This window comes from Vitis vinifera, chromosome 19 (genome assembly GCF_030704535.1).
Source record: "Vitis vinifera cultivar Pinot Noir 40024 chromosome 19, ASM3070453v1".
Classification (NCBI taxonomy): Eukaryota; Viridiplantae; Streptophyta; class Magnoliopsida; order Vitales; family Vitaceae; genus Vitis; species Vitis vinifera.
Genome location: NC_081823.1, coordinates 5,206,586 through 5,229,113, shown reverse-complemented (window position 1 = coordinate 5,229,113; position 22,528 = coordinate 5,206,586). Strand labels below are relative to the sequence as shown.

The 22,528-nt window shown below is 33.0% G+C and overlaps 2 protein-coding genes across 4 annotated transcripts; both read left to right on the top strand.

Moving 5' to 3' along the window:
- The first annotated feature begins 2,210 nt into the window (after positions 1 to 2,210).
- Positions 2,211 to 8,846, top strand: LOC100257265 ((E)-beta-caryophyllene synthase). 3 transcript variants are annotated; one of them, XM_019216862.2, is made up of 8 exons: positions 2,211 to 3,420; positions 5,598 to 5,854; positions 6,039 to 6,306; positions 6,476 to 6,851; positions 6,952 to 7,170; positions 7,309 to 7,447; positions 7,535 to 7,783; positions 8,439 to 8,846. In XM_019216862.2, the coding sequence occupies exons 2-8, from the start codon at positions 5,723 to 5,725 to the stop codon at positions 8,730 to 8,732; spliced, it is 1,677 nt and encodes a 558-aa protein (XP_019072407.1). In that variant the 5' UTR covers positions 2,211 to 3,420; positions 5,598 to 5,722; the 3' UTR covers positions 8,733 to 8,846.
- A 1,611-nt stretch (positions 8,847 to 10,457) lies between these two features.
- LOC100252140 ((-)-germacrene D synthase) lies at positions 10,458 to 22,528 on the top strand. Its single transcript, XM_059735366.1, is given in 10 exon segments — positions 10,458 to 10,612; positions 10,801 to 11,044; positions 12,473 to 12,502; positions 12,669 to 12,683; positions 12,686 to 12,784; positions 21,000 to 21,234; positions 21,332 to 21,550; positions 21,675 to 21,813; positions 21,901 to 22,149; positions 22,247 to 22,528. Coding segments are annotated over 10 exon segments (1,644 nt in total). The 5' UTR covers positions 10,458 to 10,480.

The window sequence follows — 22,528 nt, the reverse complement described above, 5'->3', positions numbered from 1 at the left end:
AGGGATGGCCCGCTTAACCAAAAAAAAAATGGGGGTGTTGAACCACTCGGCCCAAGCGGTTCGACGGTTCAATTGACTCAAGTGGTTCAACACCGGTCCAATTGATAACCGGCCAAAAAAGGGGAACCGAATCGGAAAGGTCACTGGTTGGACTGGTCCAGTTTTTAAAACACTACTCATATCATTTGAATTTAATTCTAATGTTGTGAAGAGTGCAACTCCACTCAGAGTAGCTTTATGTACCAAATTATATACATTGACAATTTTTTCACTCTTCAAGATAACCAATGTTTCTTTGGGTTACTTTCAACTTTCTATTTCTAGTTGTATAAACATATTTTGATCTATCTAACACTTTTAGAGAAATTAAATTATTCTTCAAATTAGGAATGTGTTTAGCACTTGTGAGGAGTTTAAACACTCCATAAGACATTCTGAATTTAATTTTGCCTATTTCAATATCCTTACATACCGCATGATTAACCATTAAAATTGTTCCACAATCATGTGATCAATACGTCTCAAACTAGTTTCTATAAGGGCACACACAGTAAGAGTAGGTACAATCCATAATCAAAGCATTTTGAAGTTGCTTTTTATATGTCAAAACTTTTAGGCATCTTATTTTCTACATTTAGGATATTGCATCCTAACCTTCATGCCTTTTCTCATCCAGAGGATATTGAAAAGGATACTTTACCTACTAGATTCTTTATGTTGGTATGTCGTAGATAATAGTGAATAAATTATGATCCATAATTCTTACAAAAAATTGAGGCCAATATTGAGTTGTACCTGAAATAAAAAATTATGTGTACACGTTGAGGTAACTCAATTTTGAGATCAAGAATCCTTGTTTGCTTGAACTATTATTGACATAAAATAATAATGAATATCCTTCACTAGCATAGAATTCAATAAACCAAAACAAATAGAACTTTTTGATGACTTTGCTAGATAAAATTTAAAAGAAGGCATACGAGGATATCCTTGTATTTACAAGCAGGACAAATTATGATATCAATATTCGAGTAATGTAAAAATTCCCCATTTCATCTTATGTGCATGTGAAACATGTTATTTAAGGGTGAGTGGGTGCATGAGTTCGTACCACAAAAGAAATATCCAAAATATGAATATGATTCCATGTCTTAATTTTTGGGTGAGTGTGCACATCAATGCTTTTTCAAAACAGGTTGGACCACTGGTTTTAAGGTGTGGGACAGGCCACAAAAATTCGTACAAGCTTGTTTTTGGCGGTTGTGCCGGCCACCTTTTAATTTTCTGAAGCAATGGTTGACAAAATTTTGAAAGAGAATGCTTTTACCGAATGCTTAGATTCCCTTAGTATTTCAGAAGTGGTCCTTCAATGTGGGCGCCTTGACCCTAAATCTTCGACTTTGATTGGTTGGAGATCCTTCATCGTCTTAATTTCAAAATGAATAATATTATTGAGGCTGCCATGTGGAAGGCATGAAGTTCAAACGTACCTTAAATAAGACCTTTTGTATTATTTGGGATATCTTGGAATCACATGCCATATGGAAGCATATATACCACATATTTTTCACTCATTTAGCTCATGGGGTCACATGCACATGTTTACCACTTATTTCACTTTTGTTTTATTTCTTTTTTACTGACTTACTGCCCGAATTGAATTGAGAAAATTAGAATGGTTTGTTCATATTTCTTTGTCTGATTTCAAATATTATTTTAAAATATTTCTTCTTTGGAATAAGAGAATTCAGAAGATTAGAACAGTATCGTTATATTTTTTTAATACTTAGTTTTAAATGTTACTTTAAAGTTAAATAACAAAATAGTTTTTTAGTATTTTATAAAAATAAAAGTATGTGACAAATTATTTTTAAAAACAGTTTCCTTGAAAATAAAAATTAAAACATTTGCTTACATAAGTTATTTTTAAAAATAATTTTTTAATTTGATTGTATAAAAATATTATAAATTCAATTTATATAGTATTACTTAAATTTAATTTAAGTCTTATTAAAAAATAAAAATAGTTTTATAATTACAAATAAATTTTAAAATAAACCATTTTTAGTCAAGTTTGAATAATAATAAAATTATAAATTATATATTATAAAAAATAAAAAAACTATTTTAATATATATTATGAATTACCATATATTAATAGTGGTTGTAGCATGTTGGACAAGCCATAAAAATACTATTTTTTCTTTCTTCTCTTCCCTCACCTACCCTCCATGCTCTCCCACGTCCAAAAGCCCCCCTCTCCACTCTTTATCATGTTTTTTTCTTTTTTTTTATTGATTTTTTCTTTTTTTTTCATTTTGGCCCTCTTCTTCTTCTTCCCCGGAGTCTGCTTCTCGGGCAGGGGGCTCCTCCATTTTTTTTCCTCACAACCCCAATTTCCTTTTTATTTCTTTTATTTTTTTCCTTCCCCAACACCCATTTTGGACGGCCAGGAACCCACACTTCTCCCCCATTTTTTTTAATTTTTTTTTCTTTCTTTTCCTCCTACCCATTTTCCTTCCAATCTTTTTCCCACCATTTTTTTTTTCTTTCTTTCTCCTCCTCCATCATACCCGACTTCCAAAGGCATCAGAATCTTTTCTTTTTCCCTTTCATCTCATTTTCTTTCAATCATTTTCCCTTTTTTTTCCACTTTATTTTTTTATTTTATTTTTTTATCTTTATTATTATTATTATTATTTTCACAAACCCATCAATGTCCCACTGCCGCCCGTTCCTCTTCTCTCTCATTCCCTCACTTCCCCATCACAATTTTCATTATTATTATTATTATTATTATTTTATTATTATTATTGTCATTATTATTGTTATTGTTATTGATATTGTTATTGTTGTTATTATTATATCAATTACATATTATTTATTTGGACTTCGATCTATTGTTAATTGGATATTTGTTTGAGCTTATTAGATTGAGCTTAAGATATTATTTCTTTTAGTCACATGTATTATTAATGTGGGTTTGTTAATTGATATGAATTTTGGGCTTACAATGTGAGTGAAGTTTATTGGATTATTTGAATATTTGATATGAGTTTGGCCAATTTGAATTATTTAATTTGGATATAGGACAATTGTGGTGTATATTAAATTAAGCTTAGACTATGGAATATTAAATTTAGGCCTAATAAAATTTATTTTAATTTATCCAATTTTAGGTTTGGTTCATTGTGTTTGTATTTTTTTTTTTTATGTTTTGGGTTAAGACCTATAGTAATTTGGGCTCATTTTAATTGACGAAATTTATGGGACTAATTTGAAATTGAAATTTAGGTTTGAATATCTGCTTGGGATTTTGCAAATCTTTGCCTATTTACATTTATGCTATCTTTGTTTTTGCATGGACCCATTCTGCAATCTTGTTGGCTAAGTACAAGTTGATGACACGTGAAGCTTGTGGTAAGTTTATTTTGACACATATTTTATTTCTCACTTTTATTTGGTTTTATTTTTATTAGTTCTTGTAAATATTTGTTTGTATATATTTATTGACTGTGTACGGAATTGAACATCGAACAAACTATAAATTTTGTTTAAGTGAGAGGAAGAATTCAGTAAATGTGTTTTGATAAAACAATAATTTTAAAATATTATTTTTAATAAAAGAAAGTTTTTTTTATTGTAATGTATAAAAATTCAGAAAAATCCAAAAGAATTGTTTTTAATAGAATTTGAAAAATTGTTTTTAATAACATTGTCCAAAAATTTACTTGCTTAATAAAAATTGTTCAAAAATTGTTTTGTAATTAAAGTTGTCCCAAAAATTAATTTTTAATAAAATTGTTCAAAAATATTCTTTTAAATGAATTCCTTTTCCTTAATTAAAATGAGATTAAAAGTATTTTGAGAAATAGAGGATTTAATTTTTTGTATTTTTGTTTATTTATTTATTTAAATGAAAATGAATCAAGATATTTTTGCAAATAAAATTGTAAAAATTCATTATTAATCTTGGTGCCCAAATTGAAATTTTGTAATAAATTCTATTGATACCATAAATGTAAATAACTTTTCTTGAAAGTTAAATACAAATCAAATCAAATCAAATCACTTGAAGAAAATGTTTTTGTAAATAAATAAATTGAAATCATCTATTCAAAATTGTTTTTAATAAAATCTTTTGAAATTTTCATATAGTTAATTTTATTTATTTATTTTATTTATTATTATTATTATTATTATTATTTATTTATTATTATTATTATTATTATTATTTAAATATTTTTTTATTAGTTCGATAAATCAATTTGCATAATTCTATTGTCATTTGTTTTGTACATTCTTGTCATTTTATTTTGTTATCACCTTTGTGTATATTGATTTATGTTATTAATTTTGACATCCATTATTAATTAGTTAATTGTCATAATTCCCTCAATTAGTTTAGTAGAGATCGTATGTATACGGGCTTAGAAGGGTGCTACGGCTCATCACCGTACCTTCCCAATAGGTAACCTGACCCCCGAACCCAAACTCGGTTTTCCACAGATCTGTTCTTTTTTCCTTCAGGAGTCACACTTAGGGTTTTTATTTCTTATTTTGTTTTTCCCTTAAAAAAAAAGAATAAAATAAGTGGCGACTCCAAGTCTTTTTCTAAAAATCAAATTTTCATCAAACAAATAATAAAAAAAGCGAGTCACACCATCGAGTGGGAACGCACGTGAAAATGCGAGGTCCACAGTGTGTTATAAAAATCTGGATATTAACATCTTCATAAAAGCATAATTATTATTTTTGTTAAAAATAAATAATAATAATTGTTTACTAATGTTTTATTTAAAATAAATAATAAAAATGTAAATGAGTCTAGTTTTTCATTATATGAAACTAAATTACAAATAGAGTATTATAGCTAAAATGATTTGATTTAATCTGCAATTAATTTTATGTGAGTTTCAAATTATTTTGAGTTTCAAATTTATATGTAAATTTATGGTATTAATTGAGTCACTATTTGAATTTCAAATAATTTTTAAAAATTAATAAACTTGATGATGAATATCATACTTTAAGTCTTATTTAATTTGAAACTTATTGGCTTAGTAAAAAAATTTACAAAAATATGAATATATGCCAAGAAAGAAATGGTCAGCCCATTCAAAATGAATTTCGGCCTATAATTTTTTAATGTTATTGAGTCTTATGATGTTATAGTACTAATTGCATCAACTTTTGAATTTCAAATAATTTTTAAAATTTGAAGTGAAACTTTTGTCTCTATATATTTTCAACTACAATTTTGCTAAGTAAAAAATAATAACACAATTTGAAAGTACTATATAGCATTGAAACACAACGGTATTTCAACTATGTAGCATCGTCTAATTTCAAAATGACTATTTTACTGAGGTTGTCATGTGGAAGGGATAAAGTTCAAGATTGATAAGACATATTGAAAAATGAAAAGGATATGGGAATAGCTTAGAGTCACATGGCATAGATGCTTACGTATCCCCATTTTCTTGTCATTTAGCTCAAGCAAGATGGGTCTGTTCAGCTACGTAATTCAACACGTTTTGAACTTGTGGTTTACGCGTGGAACCCACCTAGCTTATGTTATCCACGTTTTTTTTCAGGTGCAATTTGGTCATCTTGCTGTGGCCCGTGTTCGGGGTTGGTGCCCTATAAATATGAGTGCTGAAAGTCCAAAGAAAACATCGGGCAATAATATTATAACCAATTTCCAAACCATAGTAGAAAAATGTCTGTTCAGTCTTCAGTGGTACTTCTTGCTCCATCTAAAAACCTCAGCCCTGAGGTTGGCCGGCGCTGTGCAAATTATCATCCCAGCATTTGGGGGGATCATTTCCTTTCTTATGCTTCTGAATTCACAGTAAGATATGCCTACTGGCTACTGGCCATTGTTACCTAGTGCGCCCATGCTATCTATTGGGACCCTCCTAGTGTATTTAGAATGTTGTAATATCACAAATTAAACAGCTTATTCAGGGAATGCTGTGAATTTTTTTAACAGGGCGCTCATGTTTATTTTATTAATTTTCAATTTGATGGTGCAGAACACTGATGATCATTTGAAGCAACATGTCCAACAGCTGAAAGAAGAAGTGAGGAAGATGCTAATGGCTGCTGATGATGATTCTGTGCAAAAGTTGCTCTTGATCGATGCAATTCAACGGCTAGGAGTTGCTTACCATTTTGAGAGTGAGATTGATGAAGCATTAAAACACATGTTCGATGGTTCCGTTGCCTCTGCTGAAGAAGATGTTTATACTGCTTCTCTCCGATTTCGGTTACTAAGACAACAAGGTTACCATGTCTCATGTGGTGAGTCTCTTCACTCATATCTTCATTTCTCTCAATATTGTGCTACACATAAAATATTTAGGATAATGAAGTACGAATCTTTTGCCCTCTATTAATATGAACCACATACCTCAATTAGTATTATCCACAAGTTGGAAACTCAAAGAGCCATGTTGTGTGTCATGTAAAGCAGATTTATTCAACAACTTCAAGGATAATGAAGGAAACTTCAAGGAATCCCTCAGCAGCGATGTGCGGGGAATGTTAAGCTTGTATGAAGCTACACACCTCAGGGTGCATGGAGAAGATATATTAGATGAAGCACTCGCTTTCACTACCACTCACCTTCAGTCCGCAGCAAAATACTCTTTAAATCCTCTTGCTGAACAAGTAGTTCATGCCCTAAAGCAGCCCATCCGAAAGGGGTTACCTAGGCTAGAGGCCAGGCATTATTTTTCCATATACCAAGCAGATGATTCTCATCATAAAGCTCTGCTGAAGCTAGCAAAGTTGGATTTCAACCTATTACAGAAATTACACCAGAAGGAACTAAGTGATATTTCCGCGTAAGTACATAATTATGTAGGACTGCTTATTTGTTTGTTTGAAGTTTGAAAGGAGTTAGATTTAACCTGAGGAGTTCCGTTGAATTGTACTGTATTTTAGGTGGTGGAAAGATTTAGACTTCGCACACAAGCTTCCTTTTGCAAGAGATCGAGTGGTGGAGTGCTACTTCTGGATATTGGGGGTGTACTTTGAGCCCCAGTTTTTCTTGGCTAGAAGGATACTTACTAAAGTAATAACCATGACTTCTACTATTGATGACATCTATGACGTGTATGGTACACTTGAAGAACTCGAGCTCTTCACTGAAGCAGTTGAGAGGTTTAATTCATACACTTCTTGACCTTTGGTCTTCAATCTCAGTGTTGAATCCACATTTTGTATAGTCAATAATCCACTTTCATGTTAAAAGTTCAGCTTCTGCATAGTCATTTATCATTCCAGGTACTTGATTTTCAGGTGGGACATCAGTGTCATAGATCAACTACCAGAGTACATGAGAGTGTGTTATCGAGCACTCTTAGATGTATACAGTGAAATTGAGGAAGAAATGGCCAAGGAAGGAAGATCATATCGGTTCTACTATGCGAAAGAAGCAGTAAGGCTTACAAGTAATTATTTTACTTTAAGAAGAAATGACCTTAATTAAAATACTAATGAAATAAAAACCAAATCCATTATTCAGATGAAAAAGCAAGTTAGAGCATACTATGAGGAAGCCCAATGGCTTCAAGCACAACAAATACCAACCATGGAGGAGTATATGCCTGTTGCATCAGCTACCTCTGGATACCCGATGCTTGCAACCACATCCTTTATTGCGATGGGGGATGTTGTGACAAAAGAAACTTTCGATTGGGTTTTCAGTGAGCCTAAGATTGTCAGGGCTTCAGCCACAGTTTCCAGGCTCATGGATGATATGGTTTCCCACAAGGTATGGTAATCCTTATGCTGTTTCAGACTAATAACTTACAAATCAGTAAATATGTTTGGTACCATGAATTATTGGAGCTGTAACACATGTATTATTTCTAAAATTCAAATTGCTCAAATAATGATTTTGTGATATCTCATATTGGATGAGGGAAAAAGTTTTTTTGTTGTATGAGTTCCCCTTAATCATGTAAACGCGTTTTAAAGTTAAGATGATTCATTTGGATCTAAAGCAAATAATATCTATAAAGTTAGAAGCAGGTTATTATCTATAAACTTCGATGTGAGGTTTGTTTAGCTCCATAAAAAGTGTCTATCTATTTGACCTCACAATCTCATAGGACAGAGAACATTGTGTCTGCATGAGGGGTGATTGTGATATCTTATGTCCGGCATGAGGGTCATTGTGATATTCCAAGTCGTATATGTGACAAAGTTGTCATTATGCATGCATATGGGATGATTGTGATATCCCACGTCAGATAAAAGAGAGTTTTTGAAGTTATAGAAGTATGAAATCTTCTTAATCATGTAAATACGTTTTAAAATTGTGAGGGTCGTTTAGACCTAAACAATATCTATAAGGTTAGAAGCGGATTGTTATAGATTTTATGTATTTGCATTTTCCACTAATCTCTATGATTCCGTATTTATAGTTTGAACAAAAGAGAGGACATGTTGCCTCAGCTGTTGAATGTTACATGAAGCAACATGGTGCGTCGGAGCAGGAAACACGCGACGAATTTAAAAAACAAGTAAGAGACGCATGGAAGGATATCAATCAAGAGTGCCTCATGCCAACAGCTGTTCCGATGACCGTCCTCATGCGAATTCTGAATCTTGCACGTGTTATGGATGTTGTATATAAGCATGAAGATGGCTATACCCATTCCGGGACTTTTCTAAAGGATTTAGTAACCTCCCTGCTTATAGATTCTGTGCCAATATGAAGCTAGCTTTCTTTCTGCTGCTTTGTTGAAAAGATTGTCTTGCATTTTAATCTACTTTCTGTAATATGTAACCGGATGCTTTGTTCAAATTTTAAGAATGCTTGGTTTATGATACTTTCCAACCATATAATTGAATTGATGATTTGTCTTTTTTTTTTTTTTAAAAAAAAATTATTTAGTGATATGGTATTTTTTATTTATTAAGTGTTATGATACTTTTAACTATAAGGACATTTCATGGTAAAAAGGAGTTTTTCACGATAAATTTATTTTCACACCGAATTTTTACTATTGGCGATGAAATATTTAGTTATGGTAAAAATTAATATTTAGCCATGACATATATTTGTATTAAATTATTTTCTTTAAGTTTTGGCCACAAATTAATATTTATAACAAAAAATATTTTTATCAGTGCCTACATATAATAAAGTATGTTTGTATTTATAAATGTAAATATACTTCATATTTAAGAGTGAGAAGATACGGATCAAGCATCATCACCGTCCATTTTACTTTCAATGGGGTGTATGTAAGTTTGTGAGTGAGTTGTGATAATGTGTTAATTAGCCAGGAGTACAAAGGGGAAAAGACAATAAGAGAATTAGCAGAGCTTAAATCTGCATCTTTGTAGCTAATACGAACTCTTGCCTAAAGAACAAAGCCTTCTTATATGAACTCTCACTTGAAGAATGAAGCCTTAATGATGATTTTACAACAAATGATGATTAACACAAGGCTTCATTCTTCAACATGTTACCATAAATTTTATCTTATGGAAAAATTATTAACTTTTCTATAAAATTAAATTTTATCGTTAAAAATAATTGTTTATGAACTTATAGCAATAAACTCACCATAAATAATTTTTTATGGAAAAAATTCTTCTACCACAAAATACTATATTTTAATCACAAATTAATTTATGGTAAAAACCCATATTTGTTGTAGTGGATGGAATCCTTATTCTCTTTTGTCTCTTTAGTTTTGAAAAGGATACGACAATATCTTATCACCCAAGGTATATGATTGGCTAATATTAATTTGATTAAGAAACATGTGCTGATGGAGATCTCCTTAAAAATTTAGACATCCACATCACACCGACATTCCATTAACATGTCATTTTTGGGTGAGTGAGTTGATACAGTAACTAGAAAAATAAATAAAAAAATAAAAAAATCTAAGATATGAACATTACCCTATATCTCTTAATTTAATTAGATGATCCTTTACATAAATATTAGTTCTTTTTTATGCTTTGTAATATTAATACTTTAATAAATTTCCCAGTGGCAACACTAACAAATGCTTTAATGATGATTTTACAATTTTGAATATTTTTATAATTTTCTATCAATCAGTACAAAGCATGTTGGACCACTGTTATCAGGTTGAACAAGCTAGTCACAAAAATTCAAGCCAAGGTCTTTTCAGGAATCATACCGGTAACGATTTTTCTGAAATAGTGGATGAAAAAATTTTGAAAAATGAACACTGGTCCTTAATTGTCTAATTTCAAAAGAACATTTTGTTGAGGTCGTCACATCAAGTTTACCTCAAAATATCAGTCTCCCTGTTGTGGTTTACGTGTGATTTACGTGTTGCTTACCATGTCTTTTCACATGCAACTTGGTCAGTTTACGAGCACTGGGCTCTGGATTAGAGCCCTATAAATTCGTGAGCACTGAAGTTGAGGCAAAAGCATCGGGCAATAGTATAACAAACTTCCAAGGCAAAGTAGAAAAATGTCTGTTCAATCTTCAGTAGTGCTTCTTGCTCAATCTCAAAATGCCACCCCCGCAGTTGCCCGGCGCTGTGCAAATTTTCATCCTAGCATTTGGGGACACCGATTTCTTTCATATGCTTCCGAATTCACAGTAAGATATATGTCTACTAGCTGCACGATATTGTTGAGTACTAGCGTGCCCATGCTAGCTCTTGGTACTCCCTATTATAATTAGAATGTTGTGATATCATAAATTAAGTGGCTGATCCAGGGATATTGTGAATTTTTTTAACAAGGCAATAATTTTATTATATTCATTGCTTCAATTTGGTGGTGCAGAACGCTAATCCTTATTTAGAGCAACAAGTTCAACAACTGAAAGAGGAAGTGAGGATGCTGTTAATCACTGCAGCTGATGATTCCGAGCAAAAGTTACACTTGATTGATGCAATCCAACGGCTAGGCCTGGCTTACCATTTTGAGAGTGAGATTGATGAAGCATTACAGCACATGTTCGATGGTTACGTTATCTCTGCTGAAAAAGATGATGATGTTCATACTGCTGCTCTCTGATTTCGGTTACCAAGACAACCAAGGATTGAAATATCGATTTTTACGGATATATCGGTACTTTGATTTTACGGATATATCGGAAATATCGGAAAAATATCGGTGGATATTTTTTCACAAATATCGATAGAGTGAAAATTATTTAAAATTAATAGGAATGCTTGAAAAAACTTCAAAAAATGATAAAATAAGTAAAAATACACATTTTAAAGTTATCTTGTAAGTGTAATTGACATATATATATAATTAAGAAAAAAAATATCGTAAACAAAGATATATTGGTAAATTCGATATTTGAATTTTAAAAATAATATATATGAATTTTGAAAGTATATAGAGTTAGAATTGAGTTAAAAAATATTTGATTTTATTGAATAAAAACAATTTATACATAAATATAATACATATGATATTATAATAGTCCTTATACTAAGGAAAAGATCGATGTGATTTCATTATATTGTTAGATGAAGATGACTCAATTTGTTGAAGATAATATTTATTTAAAAAATTTTAAAATACTTTTATTAAAACATGTTTTATTATATTTTAAATGAAAATTAAATTAATTTATATAAATATTTTATTTGAGATTTAATTTTTAAAATTTTATTAAAAATATATAGTAACAACATTTTTTTATTAATATTAATTTATTTAATAATCAAAATAAAATTTGATAATTTATAATTATTTATATGGATAGAGGAAAATTGTTCTCATGATTTGTTTTTTTTTTTTTTTTACCTCTACTAAATCTAAAAATTAAAAGGGCCACCACTTTTGAAGTTGCCCTCCAACCGAGAGAATTCCCCTTTTCTGAAGTTGCCCTCTAGTCGAGAGAGTTCCTAAAAAGGACCTATCTTCCTCTGCCACTCTCAATCCTCACAGGTACTAATCTAATCACGTTGATATTTTTTTTTTTTTGCAACCCCCGTTTGATTCCCAAGAAAATCCATCCCCCATTCGATTTCTGAGAAAATTCATCCTCGTTTGATTTCCGAGAAAATCCATTCAAAACCCCCAAAGAAAACCAAAAAATTTGCTTTTCTTTTGCTCCCTATGTTTTCTGGATCTGTTTTAAGGGTCGCTTTGCTGTTGTGCCATTGGATTTAAATTTCACGAACCCTAAATCCACGATTTTTGAGCCAGATTTTGTATCCTGTGCGCGGGTTGGACTGGTAGGAAATATCCGGAAATTTTCCGAAAAATCGGTAAAAATACCAAAATATCAACGATATTTTCGGCGATTTTTTTAAATTCTCCTCTGGTTGCTCCGCGCATCAGATCCACTCGCGATTTTTCTCCGATAAATCGATGCTTCACCGATATTTCGCCGATATATCGGCGATTTTGCCGATTTTTCCGTCGATCAATAATCGGTGACGATTATCGTTTCGGTGCCGCCCGATATCCGATATTTCCCGATTTTTCAATCCCTGAAGACAACAAGGGTACAATGTTTCATGTGGTGAGTCTATTCCATCATATCTTCAGTTTTCTCAAAACTATGATACACTCCCATTAGTTATCATGCGAAGAAACTTGATACACATGCAATACTTAGGTAAATGTATGAATATCATCTACAAATTTGAAACTCCTAGTTATGTTGTGTGTTGTGAGTTGTGAAGTAGATGTATTCAACAAGTTCAAGAATCCCTCAACAGTGATGTGCGGGGGATGTTAAGCTTGTATGAAGCTACACATCTCAGGGTACATGGAGAAGACATATTAGATGAAGCACTTGCTTTCTGTACCACTTCTTCAAATTGATAAATGATAGTTTTTTCATTCATCCTTTCATTCGTTCATGTACAGAGTATATATAGAAGGTAATCACCATTCTAAGAATGGGAAAGAATGATACAAGGAAAGAATGATATATGAAAATAACAACTAATATCCTAATATTTCAACTTTCATAATATCTCAATATTCCTAATATCTCAATATTCATAATATCTCAACTTTCCTAATATCTAAACATTCCTAATATCTCAACACTAAATGATATAAGGAAAGAATGATATAAGGAAAACATTCCTAATATCTCAACACTCCCCCTCAAGTTGGTGCATAGATGTCACACATGCCCAACTTGTCTAAAAATTTTGAGAACACTTGACTTGAGACAGCTTTGGTAAGGATATCGGCCAATTGATCTTCTGATCAAATCTTAGGCAATTCCACAATCTTATCATCCAACTTTTCCTTAATGAAGAATCTATCCACCTCGACATGCTTTGTACGATCATGTTGTACTGGATTATGAACAATGTCACATGCGGCTTTATTGTCACAAAACAATCGGATTGGTTGCATAGATAGGTAACCTAAATCCTGTATGAGGAGTCTTAGCCATAATGCCTCACAAAGTCCTAGATTCATACCTCTAAATTCCGCTTCTACACTTGAACGAGCGACGACATTCTGCTTCTTACTTTTCCATGTCACAAGATTACCACCTACAAAGGTAAAGTAACCAGATGTAGATCGCCTATCATCCACTGCACCGGCCCAATCAGCATCAGTATATACTTCTATACTCTGATGATCAACATTTTTAGCAAACAAAATTCCCTTCCCAGGAGCATTCTTCAAATACCCCAAAATACGCATGACTGCATTCATATGTTGCTCTCCAGGATTATGCATGTATTCACTCACTACACTCAATGCATACACAAGATCTGGTCTTGTATGAGCTAAGTACATTAATCTCCCCACAACTCTCTGGTATCTTCCCTTATCGGTTGATACTTGATTAGGCTCAACACACAATTTCAGACCTTCTTCTATTAGTGTATTAACAGGTTGACATCCCGACATTCCAGTCTCCTATAAAAGATCTAAGGCATACTTTCTTTGAGACAGAAAAATTCCTTCACTTGATCGAGAAACTTCAATCCCAAGAAAGTATTTCAGGACCTAGATCATTCATTTCGAATTCTCTAGATAGATAATTTTGCAAAGCTTTTCTTTCTTCAGGATCATTTCCTGTAACTACCATGTCATCCTGTGGACCCGCATTTCTCACGTGCGCCCCCACTCGATTGGCGAGACTCGCTTTTATTTTGGAAAAGTGAAAATTTTAGTTTTTGAAAAAATTAGAGTCGCCACTTATTTTATTTTTATTTTAAAGGGAAAATAAAACAAGAAAGAAAAACCCTAAAAAATGACTCCATAATTTTTGGAAAAAAGGCATGTCTTTGAAAAACCCGAGTCTAGGTACGGGGATCAGGTTACCTATCAAGAAGGTACCTTTAAAAGGTAGCACCCTTCTAAACCCTATAGAGGTCTCTATTAACTAAGTTGAGGGAAATGTGGCAATTAATCGATTAATTATAGATACCTAAGTAAGCTTGGTGATTTTAAAATAACATGTTAACAAGAAAATCAATCACAATCATATAGAAGATTCAGGGTGCGTACCTGAATCACTTCTTAAGCGCTATCATAAAATATCAATTGTTAGTTTAGATAATATATCACTCAGCATGCATTTTATCATGAATGATCAAACAACGTAAGAAATATCAAGACATCCCAAGCATTCTCAAACATAGGTGTAATTTACAAGGACAATCATATTTATAGAATTTAGAAAGTAGGTGACAGGGGACGTACCTGGATAGCATAGATATCTCATAACGTGCTTCCAAAAGACAAGAAGGGTTAGATAATAAATAATAAACAACATAAATCTTATCATTCTGGTTATCTAATTAGCAAAGCAAAAATAATCAAAGTATACGAAATCATTAATTATCGCACACATCTTGTATATAATTCCTAAAAAAATAGATATGATTTCAATAAATGGCAAGGGTGACAGTAAAGATGAGTTTTAAAAAGATGATTTTATGTAGGGGTTTCACCAATTCCCCAATTAATATACACAAAAATTCATTTGCAAAAAAAGAGAAAGAAAAAAAAATTAATTAATTAATAATGGTAATAATAATAAAACCTCATAAAAAAATATATTTGACAATTTAAAAATATATTTTTTTTAATGTAAGAATATCTTTTATAATTTAAATTTTTCTTTAATAATTTTTTTTAACTTTATTTTATTTACAAGAGGATGATTTCCACAACTCTTTATTTAGAAAGCACAAAAAAAAAATTTATTATTTTTTTTAAAACATAATAAAATTTTTAAATAAGATAAACAATTATTTTATATTTTAATCCAAGAGAACAAAAAAAATGTTTAAAATAATTTAAATATTACAACTTTTTATTTTTTATTTTTGAACAAAGCTATCATAAAAATTATCAAAACACTTAAAAATTCAAACTTTTTCATCATCATCAGGAATTATCCCAAAACTAAAATTAAGCACAATATAAATTTTCATTAATATCCAAATTATTGAAAACTAAAAAAAAACTTGCAAAATATTTCAACTTTTCATTAGCATCACAAAATTATCCAAAACGAATAAAACATCTAATTTTTAAACTATCATCCCGAATCATCCAAGACAAATGCCTACAAAAAGTAACATGAAATTAGCAATAATAATAATAATGATAACTAAAATAAAATAAACAAAATAAATTCAAAAACCAAAAAAAAAAACTAAAAATCCTAACTTGATTTATACTTCATTCAAACAATCATTAGGAATTATCCCAAAGCTAAAAAAAATAAGCACAATATAACTTTTCATTAATATCCAAATTATTGAAAACTAAAAAAAACTTGCAAAATATTTCAACTTTTCATTAACATCACAAAATTATCCAAAATGAATAAAACATCTAATTTTTAAACTATCATCCCGAATCATCCAAGACAAATGCCTACAAAAAGTAACATGAGATTAGCAATAATAATAATGATAACTAAAATAAAATAAATAAAATAAATTCAAAAACCAAAAAAACTAAAAATCCTAACTTAATTTATATTTTGTTCAAACAATCATTAACACATCTCATATAAATACATTAAATCCAACAAAACACTCACCGGAAGACATTAAATCCTATTATAACCGTCCATGATTTCATTCCCTTTCCTTTAACAAATAAATAAAAACATGCCAATAGCATTATTCACATCAGGACTGACCATATATTCACATTCGTTTGCATTTTAAATCCAATAAAACGAAGTCAAAGAACACTAACCTTGCTTGCAGCTACCCTCTTTCACGGTTGTGTCACTTTTTCTTCTCAGTCTAGTTGTGTCTGCTTCTTCGATCTGGCTCGTGTGTTCCTTCACCACAAAGAGTCCCCGAATCAGCCTATGCGTCCTTTAGAAGTTCCACCTGGAAATGTGATCTCCATGTCTACAATTTTCTTCTGAATCTCGTTCAAAAAAAAAATCAACCAAAATTCCTCTAGAGCTCTCTTTTTTTCTCTCCCTAAGACATCTCCCTCTATCTTTAAGCTCTTTCTCTAAAAAAATCCTCCTCCTCTCTCCTTAATCGTCTTTCTCATATTCTCCAAAAAAAAAAAACCCCCAAAATCCCCTTCATCACGCCTCTCATCTTTTTTTTGCATGTGAGTTGACTTTTGTTTCCTTCTCTGAATTCCCCCTGCTCTCTTTCTTGCAAAATACAGTCTGTCTCTTCAATATGCCACCTCAATTCTTCCTAAAATATATCATCTCTTTTCCTTTTCCGTTTAAAATATGCTTTGACCCAAAACACTATTGAAACCTCCTTCCATCATCACGTGATTCTTTTTCCAAAAGACAAATTACATTACCTTATTTGCTGCTCATCATTTCTTTTTTCATACATAAGTTGAATCTTCCCCATAACATGGTTCCATTCATTTTTTCCATATGTCTACTCTTGGAACCAATATGGTAGCTACCCACTCCAAGCTTCACATCATAGGCACTTTCTTATCTTTCTATTGGTGGACTTCCTACAAAATTTCAAAGTTAATAAAGTAATTCTAATTATAATAATAATAATAATAATGAAAATGTTTAAACAAAATTATTAAATTAAACTAAATAAGTAAAGACAAGTATTATGGAAAAGTGATAAAATAATAGGAAAATAAAATAAATGAAGAATATACAAAATAATAAATAAAATAAAATAAACAAAAATATAAGGGTAAAAAAAAGTCAAGCAATGTGATTTTACAAAAACGAGTCTTGCAAGTCATACAAGCCATGCAACCATGCAAACCATGCCCATGCAAAAAATGATCTAAATGGACCTAAGGTGCCTAAATGGGCCTAGAATGCCTAAATGGGCCTAAGGTGCCTAAATGGGCCTAAGGTGCCTAAATGGGCTTAGGGTGCCTAAATGGGCCTAAGGTGCCTAAAAGGGCCTATGGTGCCTAAATTGACTTAAGGTGCCTAAGTGGGCCTAAAGTGCCTAAATCGTCCTAGAGTGCCTAAGTGGGCTTAGGGTGGTGCTTAAGTAGGTCTAAGGTGCCTAGGGTGTACCTAAGTGAACCTAAAGTGCCTAAGTGGGCTTAGGGTGACGCCAAATGGGCTAGGTGCGTCTAATGGGCTTAGGGTGTACTAAGTGGGCCTAGGGTGCCTAAATGGGCCTAAAGTGATCTAAGTGGGCCTAAAGTGTCTAAATGGGCCTAAAGTGATGCCTAATGGGCCAAGTGTACCTAAATGGGCCTAAGGTACCTAAATGGGCCTAAAGTAATCTAAATGGGCCTAGGGTGACTAAGTGAGCATAAAGTGGCTAAATGGGCCTAAAGTGATCTAAGTGGGCCTAGGGTAACTAAGTGGGCCTAAAGTGTCTAAATGGGCCTAAAGTGATGCCTAATGGGCCAAGTGTACCTAAATGGGCCTAGGGTTCCTAAATGGGTCTAGGGTGCCTAAGTGGGCCTAGGGTGCCTAAAAGCTATCCTAAAAAAAACAAGAAAAGTCTAAGTCTAAGTTAGGGCTGCCAAGGGTCACAATAAGAGGTCAGATAATCCCTTAACCAAAGTCTCCGAGGTGGCTTAGAAAAGATAGGCTACACGAGTATTAATGGGCCACCAGGGAATTGCTATAAACGACATGTGCGAGGAAGACAAAATAGAGGGTTTACACATCCACATATACAATGAGTGTCGTAATCTTACCATGTTGCTTTTTCAGGAACAAAGTGTGATCTAAATTACTTTGACGATAGCCAAAAGCTCTCATTGACTTTGTGAACCTTCCAAACCATGCTCTCGGGGATTGCTTCAACCCATACAATGACTTCTTCAATTTGCACACCTTCTGACATTGCTTTTCTGGCACCATGCATCCTGGTGGAAGATCCATGTATACTTCTTCAAATAACTCGCCATGCAGAAAGGCATTTTTCACATCGAATTGTTGTAATGGTCAATCTAGGTTTGCAGCTAAAGACAATAATACTCGAACTGTGTTGATCTTAGCTACAGGTGCAAATGTTTCTGTGTAGTCAATTCCATAAGTTTGAGTGTACCCTTTTGCTACCAGTCTTGCTTTAAATCGTTCAATACTACCATCTGCCTTGTACTTCACAGTATAGATCCAACGACACCCAACTGGCTTCTTTCCTGGTGGACATTTTACGAGTTCCCATGTTTCATTCTTCTGCAATAATTTCATCTCTTCATTCATGGCTGCTTTCCACATTGGATCAGCTAAGGCTTCCTGCACACTGTTAGGAATAGTTACAGTAGATAATTGATTTACAAATGACTTATTTGATTCAGACAAACGATGTTTAGACACATAGTTGCTCATGGGATATTTGACTTTGGTAGACAATTCAGATTCATATGTGGGTTTAGGAATACCTCTATTATGATGGTATGGTAACCGTTTTATGAATGGATCAGGTTCCAAATTAAGAACACCCTCAACAGACGACGATTGGTTTGGTATTTCAATGAAGACATCTTCGGACCCAAATTGTTGACCACTCATATCCAACTCACCCGCTTCCTGGTTCACTAGTTCAGATTGTCCAGATTCATCTTCCTCAAAGATATGATAATCATAATCGAGAGTCTGAATTTCCTTATGGTACTTCCCCTGAAGTTCAGACTCAGATGAAAAATACATCGAATCTTCATGAAACACCACATCCATTGTAATATACATTTGTCGAGTTGGAGGATGGTAACATCGATATCCCTTTTTGTGCAATGCATATCCAACAAACACGCATTGCAATGCATGGGAAGTTAACTTGGTGCGTTGGTGCTTGTGTAGATGCACAAATGCCACGCAACCAAAAACACGAGGAGGTAGATTTGGGACGGTTAGGGCAACTACGACATTAGTAAGAGCTTGGAAAGGTGTTTGAAAGTTAATTAAGGTAGAAGGTACTCGATTGATCAAGTATGCGGCAGATGTGATTGCTTCTCCCCAATAAGATATCGGTGTTTTTGCTGCTATCAAGGAAGCACTAACAATCTCTAACAAGTGCCGATTTTTTCGTTCAGCGACTCCATTTTGCTGGGGTGTATTGGAACAAGTAGTTTGATGAATGATGTCATGTCCTTCCAAATACTTTTGAAGATTAGAACTTTGATATTCTCCACCATTATCACTACGCAGAACCCGAACCTTTGCATTGTACCGAGTTTCAATCATTTTATGAAATTTTTGAAACAACAAGTTCACTTCATCTTTGGTTTTCATCAAGCATAACCATGTCATTCTGGTACAATCATCAATAAAAGTAACAAACCAACGTGAGCCACTCAAAGTTGGGACTTTGGATGTGCCCCAAACATCAAAATGTATAACCATAAAAGGAAATGGATTTTTATTCAAAATTAACGGAAACGAAGCACGATGGCTTTTAGCCAATTCACAAATATCACAACGGAAACCAAAAATATCACTCTTTGCAAACAAACTAGGAAACAATTTTTTTAAATAACCAAAGGAAGCATGTCTCAAACGTCAATGCCACAACCAAATTTCAAACTTTTTCTTCTCCCCCTTAGATCCATCTGCCATCAAGGCTTGTTGCAACTTATTTGAATCCTTTGACTGCAAGTCCAAGTAATAGAGTTTTCCCCGCTTAATACCACAACCAATCGTCTGTCTTGTTTGGATGTCTTTAATCACACAAAATTCAGGCCAAAAAATGACAATACAAGATAAGACTGCTGTGATTTGAGAAACTGACAAAAGATTGTAATCTAAAGATGGAACAACTAAAACAGAATCCAAATTCAAAGTATCAGTAAGAGTTAAGGATCCTTCCCCAATGACTGGGGTTGTCTAACCATTGGCTGTGGAAACAATTTTTTGTGAGGAAGGTCTAAGGGGTGAAACCTGTCTAAAATCAAAAGTCATATGATCTGTAGCACCAGAATCAATTATCCATGCACTATTAATAACAGGTGTAAAAGTATTTAAAAACTTACCACCATGATCAGTAGCGGCTACCAATGCAGAGGCTTTCTCAGCAACATTAACCTCTGTTTTTATTTCAACAACAATTGCAGTCGAGGTTTTCTTGGAATCTTTCTTCCTTTGATCACGATTATTATTATTAATAACAAAGTGTTGATAGCCTAAACATGATCTAAAGGTCCATGGTTCAAACCCTCGGTTCCTCATTGTTTTCCTGGTCATACCAAGAGTCGTTGCTTTGAAATTGAGGGATAGCCAAACTGGTGGGACTAGTCTTATTGCAGTGAGTGCATTTGAAGGTTGACTTATCAATATTAGGGCTTGTCTTAGGATGGTTGATCGTTGTCGGACTACCACAGCGACAAAATATCCAGGATTTCAGTTTCATGGCTCTGATACCATCTTCAAATTGATAAATGGTAGTTTTTTCATTCATCCTTTCATTCGTTCATGTACAGAGTATATATATAGGGTAATCACCATTCTAAGAATGAGAAAGAATGATATAAGGAAAGAATGATATATGGAAATAACAACTAATATCTTAATATATCAACTTTCCTAATATCTCAATATTCCTAATATCTCAATATTCATAATATCTCAACTTTCCTAATATCTAAACATTCCTAATATCTCAACACCACTCGCCTTCGGTCCGTGGCAAAGTACTCATCAAATCCTCTTGCTGAACAAGTAGATCATGCCCTAAAGCAGCCCATCCGAAAGGGGTTACCTAGGCTAGAGGCTAGGCATTATTTTTCAATATACCAAGCGGATGATTCTCATAATAAAGCTCTGCTGAAGCTAGCAAAGTTAGATTTCAACCTATTACAGAAATTACACCAGAAGGAGCTAAGTGATATTGCTGCGTAAGTTCATTATGTAGGACTGCCTAATTTGTTTGTTGGAAGCTCAAAAGGTATTAGATTTTACTTGACTAGTTCCCTTGAATTGTACTGTTTTTAGGTGGTGGAAAAATTTAGACTTTGCACACAAGCTTCCTTTTGCAAGAGATCGAGTAGTGGAGTGCTACTTTTGGATATTGGGGGTGTACTTTGAGCCCCAGTTTTTCTTGGCTAGAAGGATACTGACTAAAGTAATAGCCATGACTTCCATTATTGATGACATCTATGACGTGTATGGTACACTCGAAGAACTCGAGCTCTTCACTGAAGCAGTTGAGAGGTTTAATTCATACACTTCTTGATATTTGGTCTTCAATCCCATTGTTGAATCCAGATTTTGTATATTTATGTTAAAAGTTCATCTTCTGCATAGTCATTTATCATTACAGCTACTTGATTTTCAGGTGGGATATCAGTGCCATAGATCAACTACCAGAGTACATGAGAGTGTGCTATCGAGCACTCTTAGATGTATACAGTGAAATTGAGGAAGAAATTGCCAAGGAAGGAAGATCATATCGGTTCTACTATGCGAAAGAAGCAGTAAGGCTTGCCCGTGATTATTATACTTGAAATATCAATAAGCTTAATAACAGTACTGATGAAATAAAAACCAAATCCATTCTTCAGATGAAAAATCAAGTCAGAGCATATCATGAGGAAGCCAAATGGCTTCAAGTACAACAAATACCAACCATGGAGGAGTATATGCATGTGGCATTAGTTACCTCTGCATACTCAATGCTGGCGACCACATCTTTTGTCGGAATGGGAGATGCCGTGACAGAAGAAACTTTCGATTGGGTCTTCAGTCAACCTAAGATTGTCAGGGCTTCAGCAATAATTTGCAGGCTCATGGATGACATGGTTTCTCATAAGGTATGACAGACCTTATGACTTCTGAATTCAAATGGCTCAAACAATTATTTTTAAAACTCTCTAGTTTCCAATAACCTTAATGATTCTAATTTTGTAGTTTGAACAAAAAAGAGGACATGTTGCCTCAGCTGTTGAATGTTACATGAAGCAACATGGTGCCTCGGAGCAGGAAACACACAAGGAATTTAATAAACAAGTAAGAGATGCATGGAAGGATATCAATGAAGAGTGCCTCATGCCAACAGCTGTTCCAATGACCGTTCTAAATCTTGCCCGTGTTATAGATGTTATATACAAGAACGAAGATGGCTATACTCATTCTGAGACCATTCTAAAAGATATTATAACCTCCATGCTAATAGATGCGGTGCCAATATGA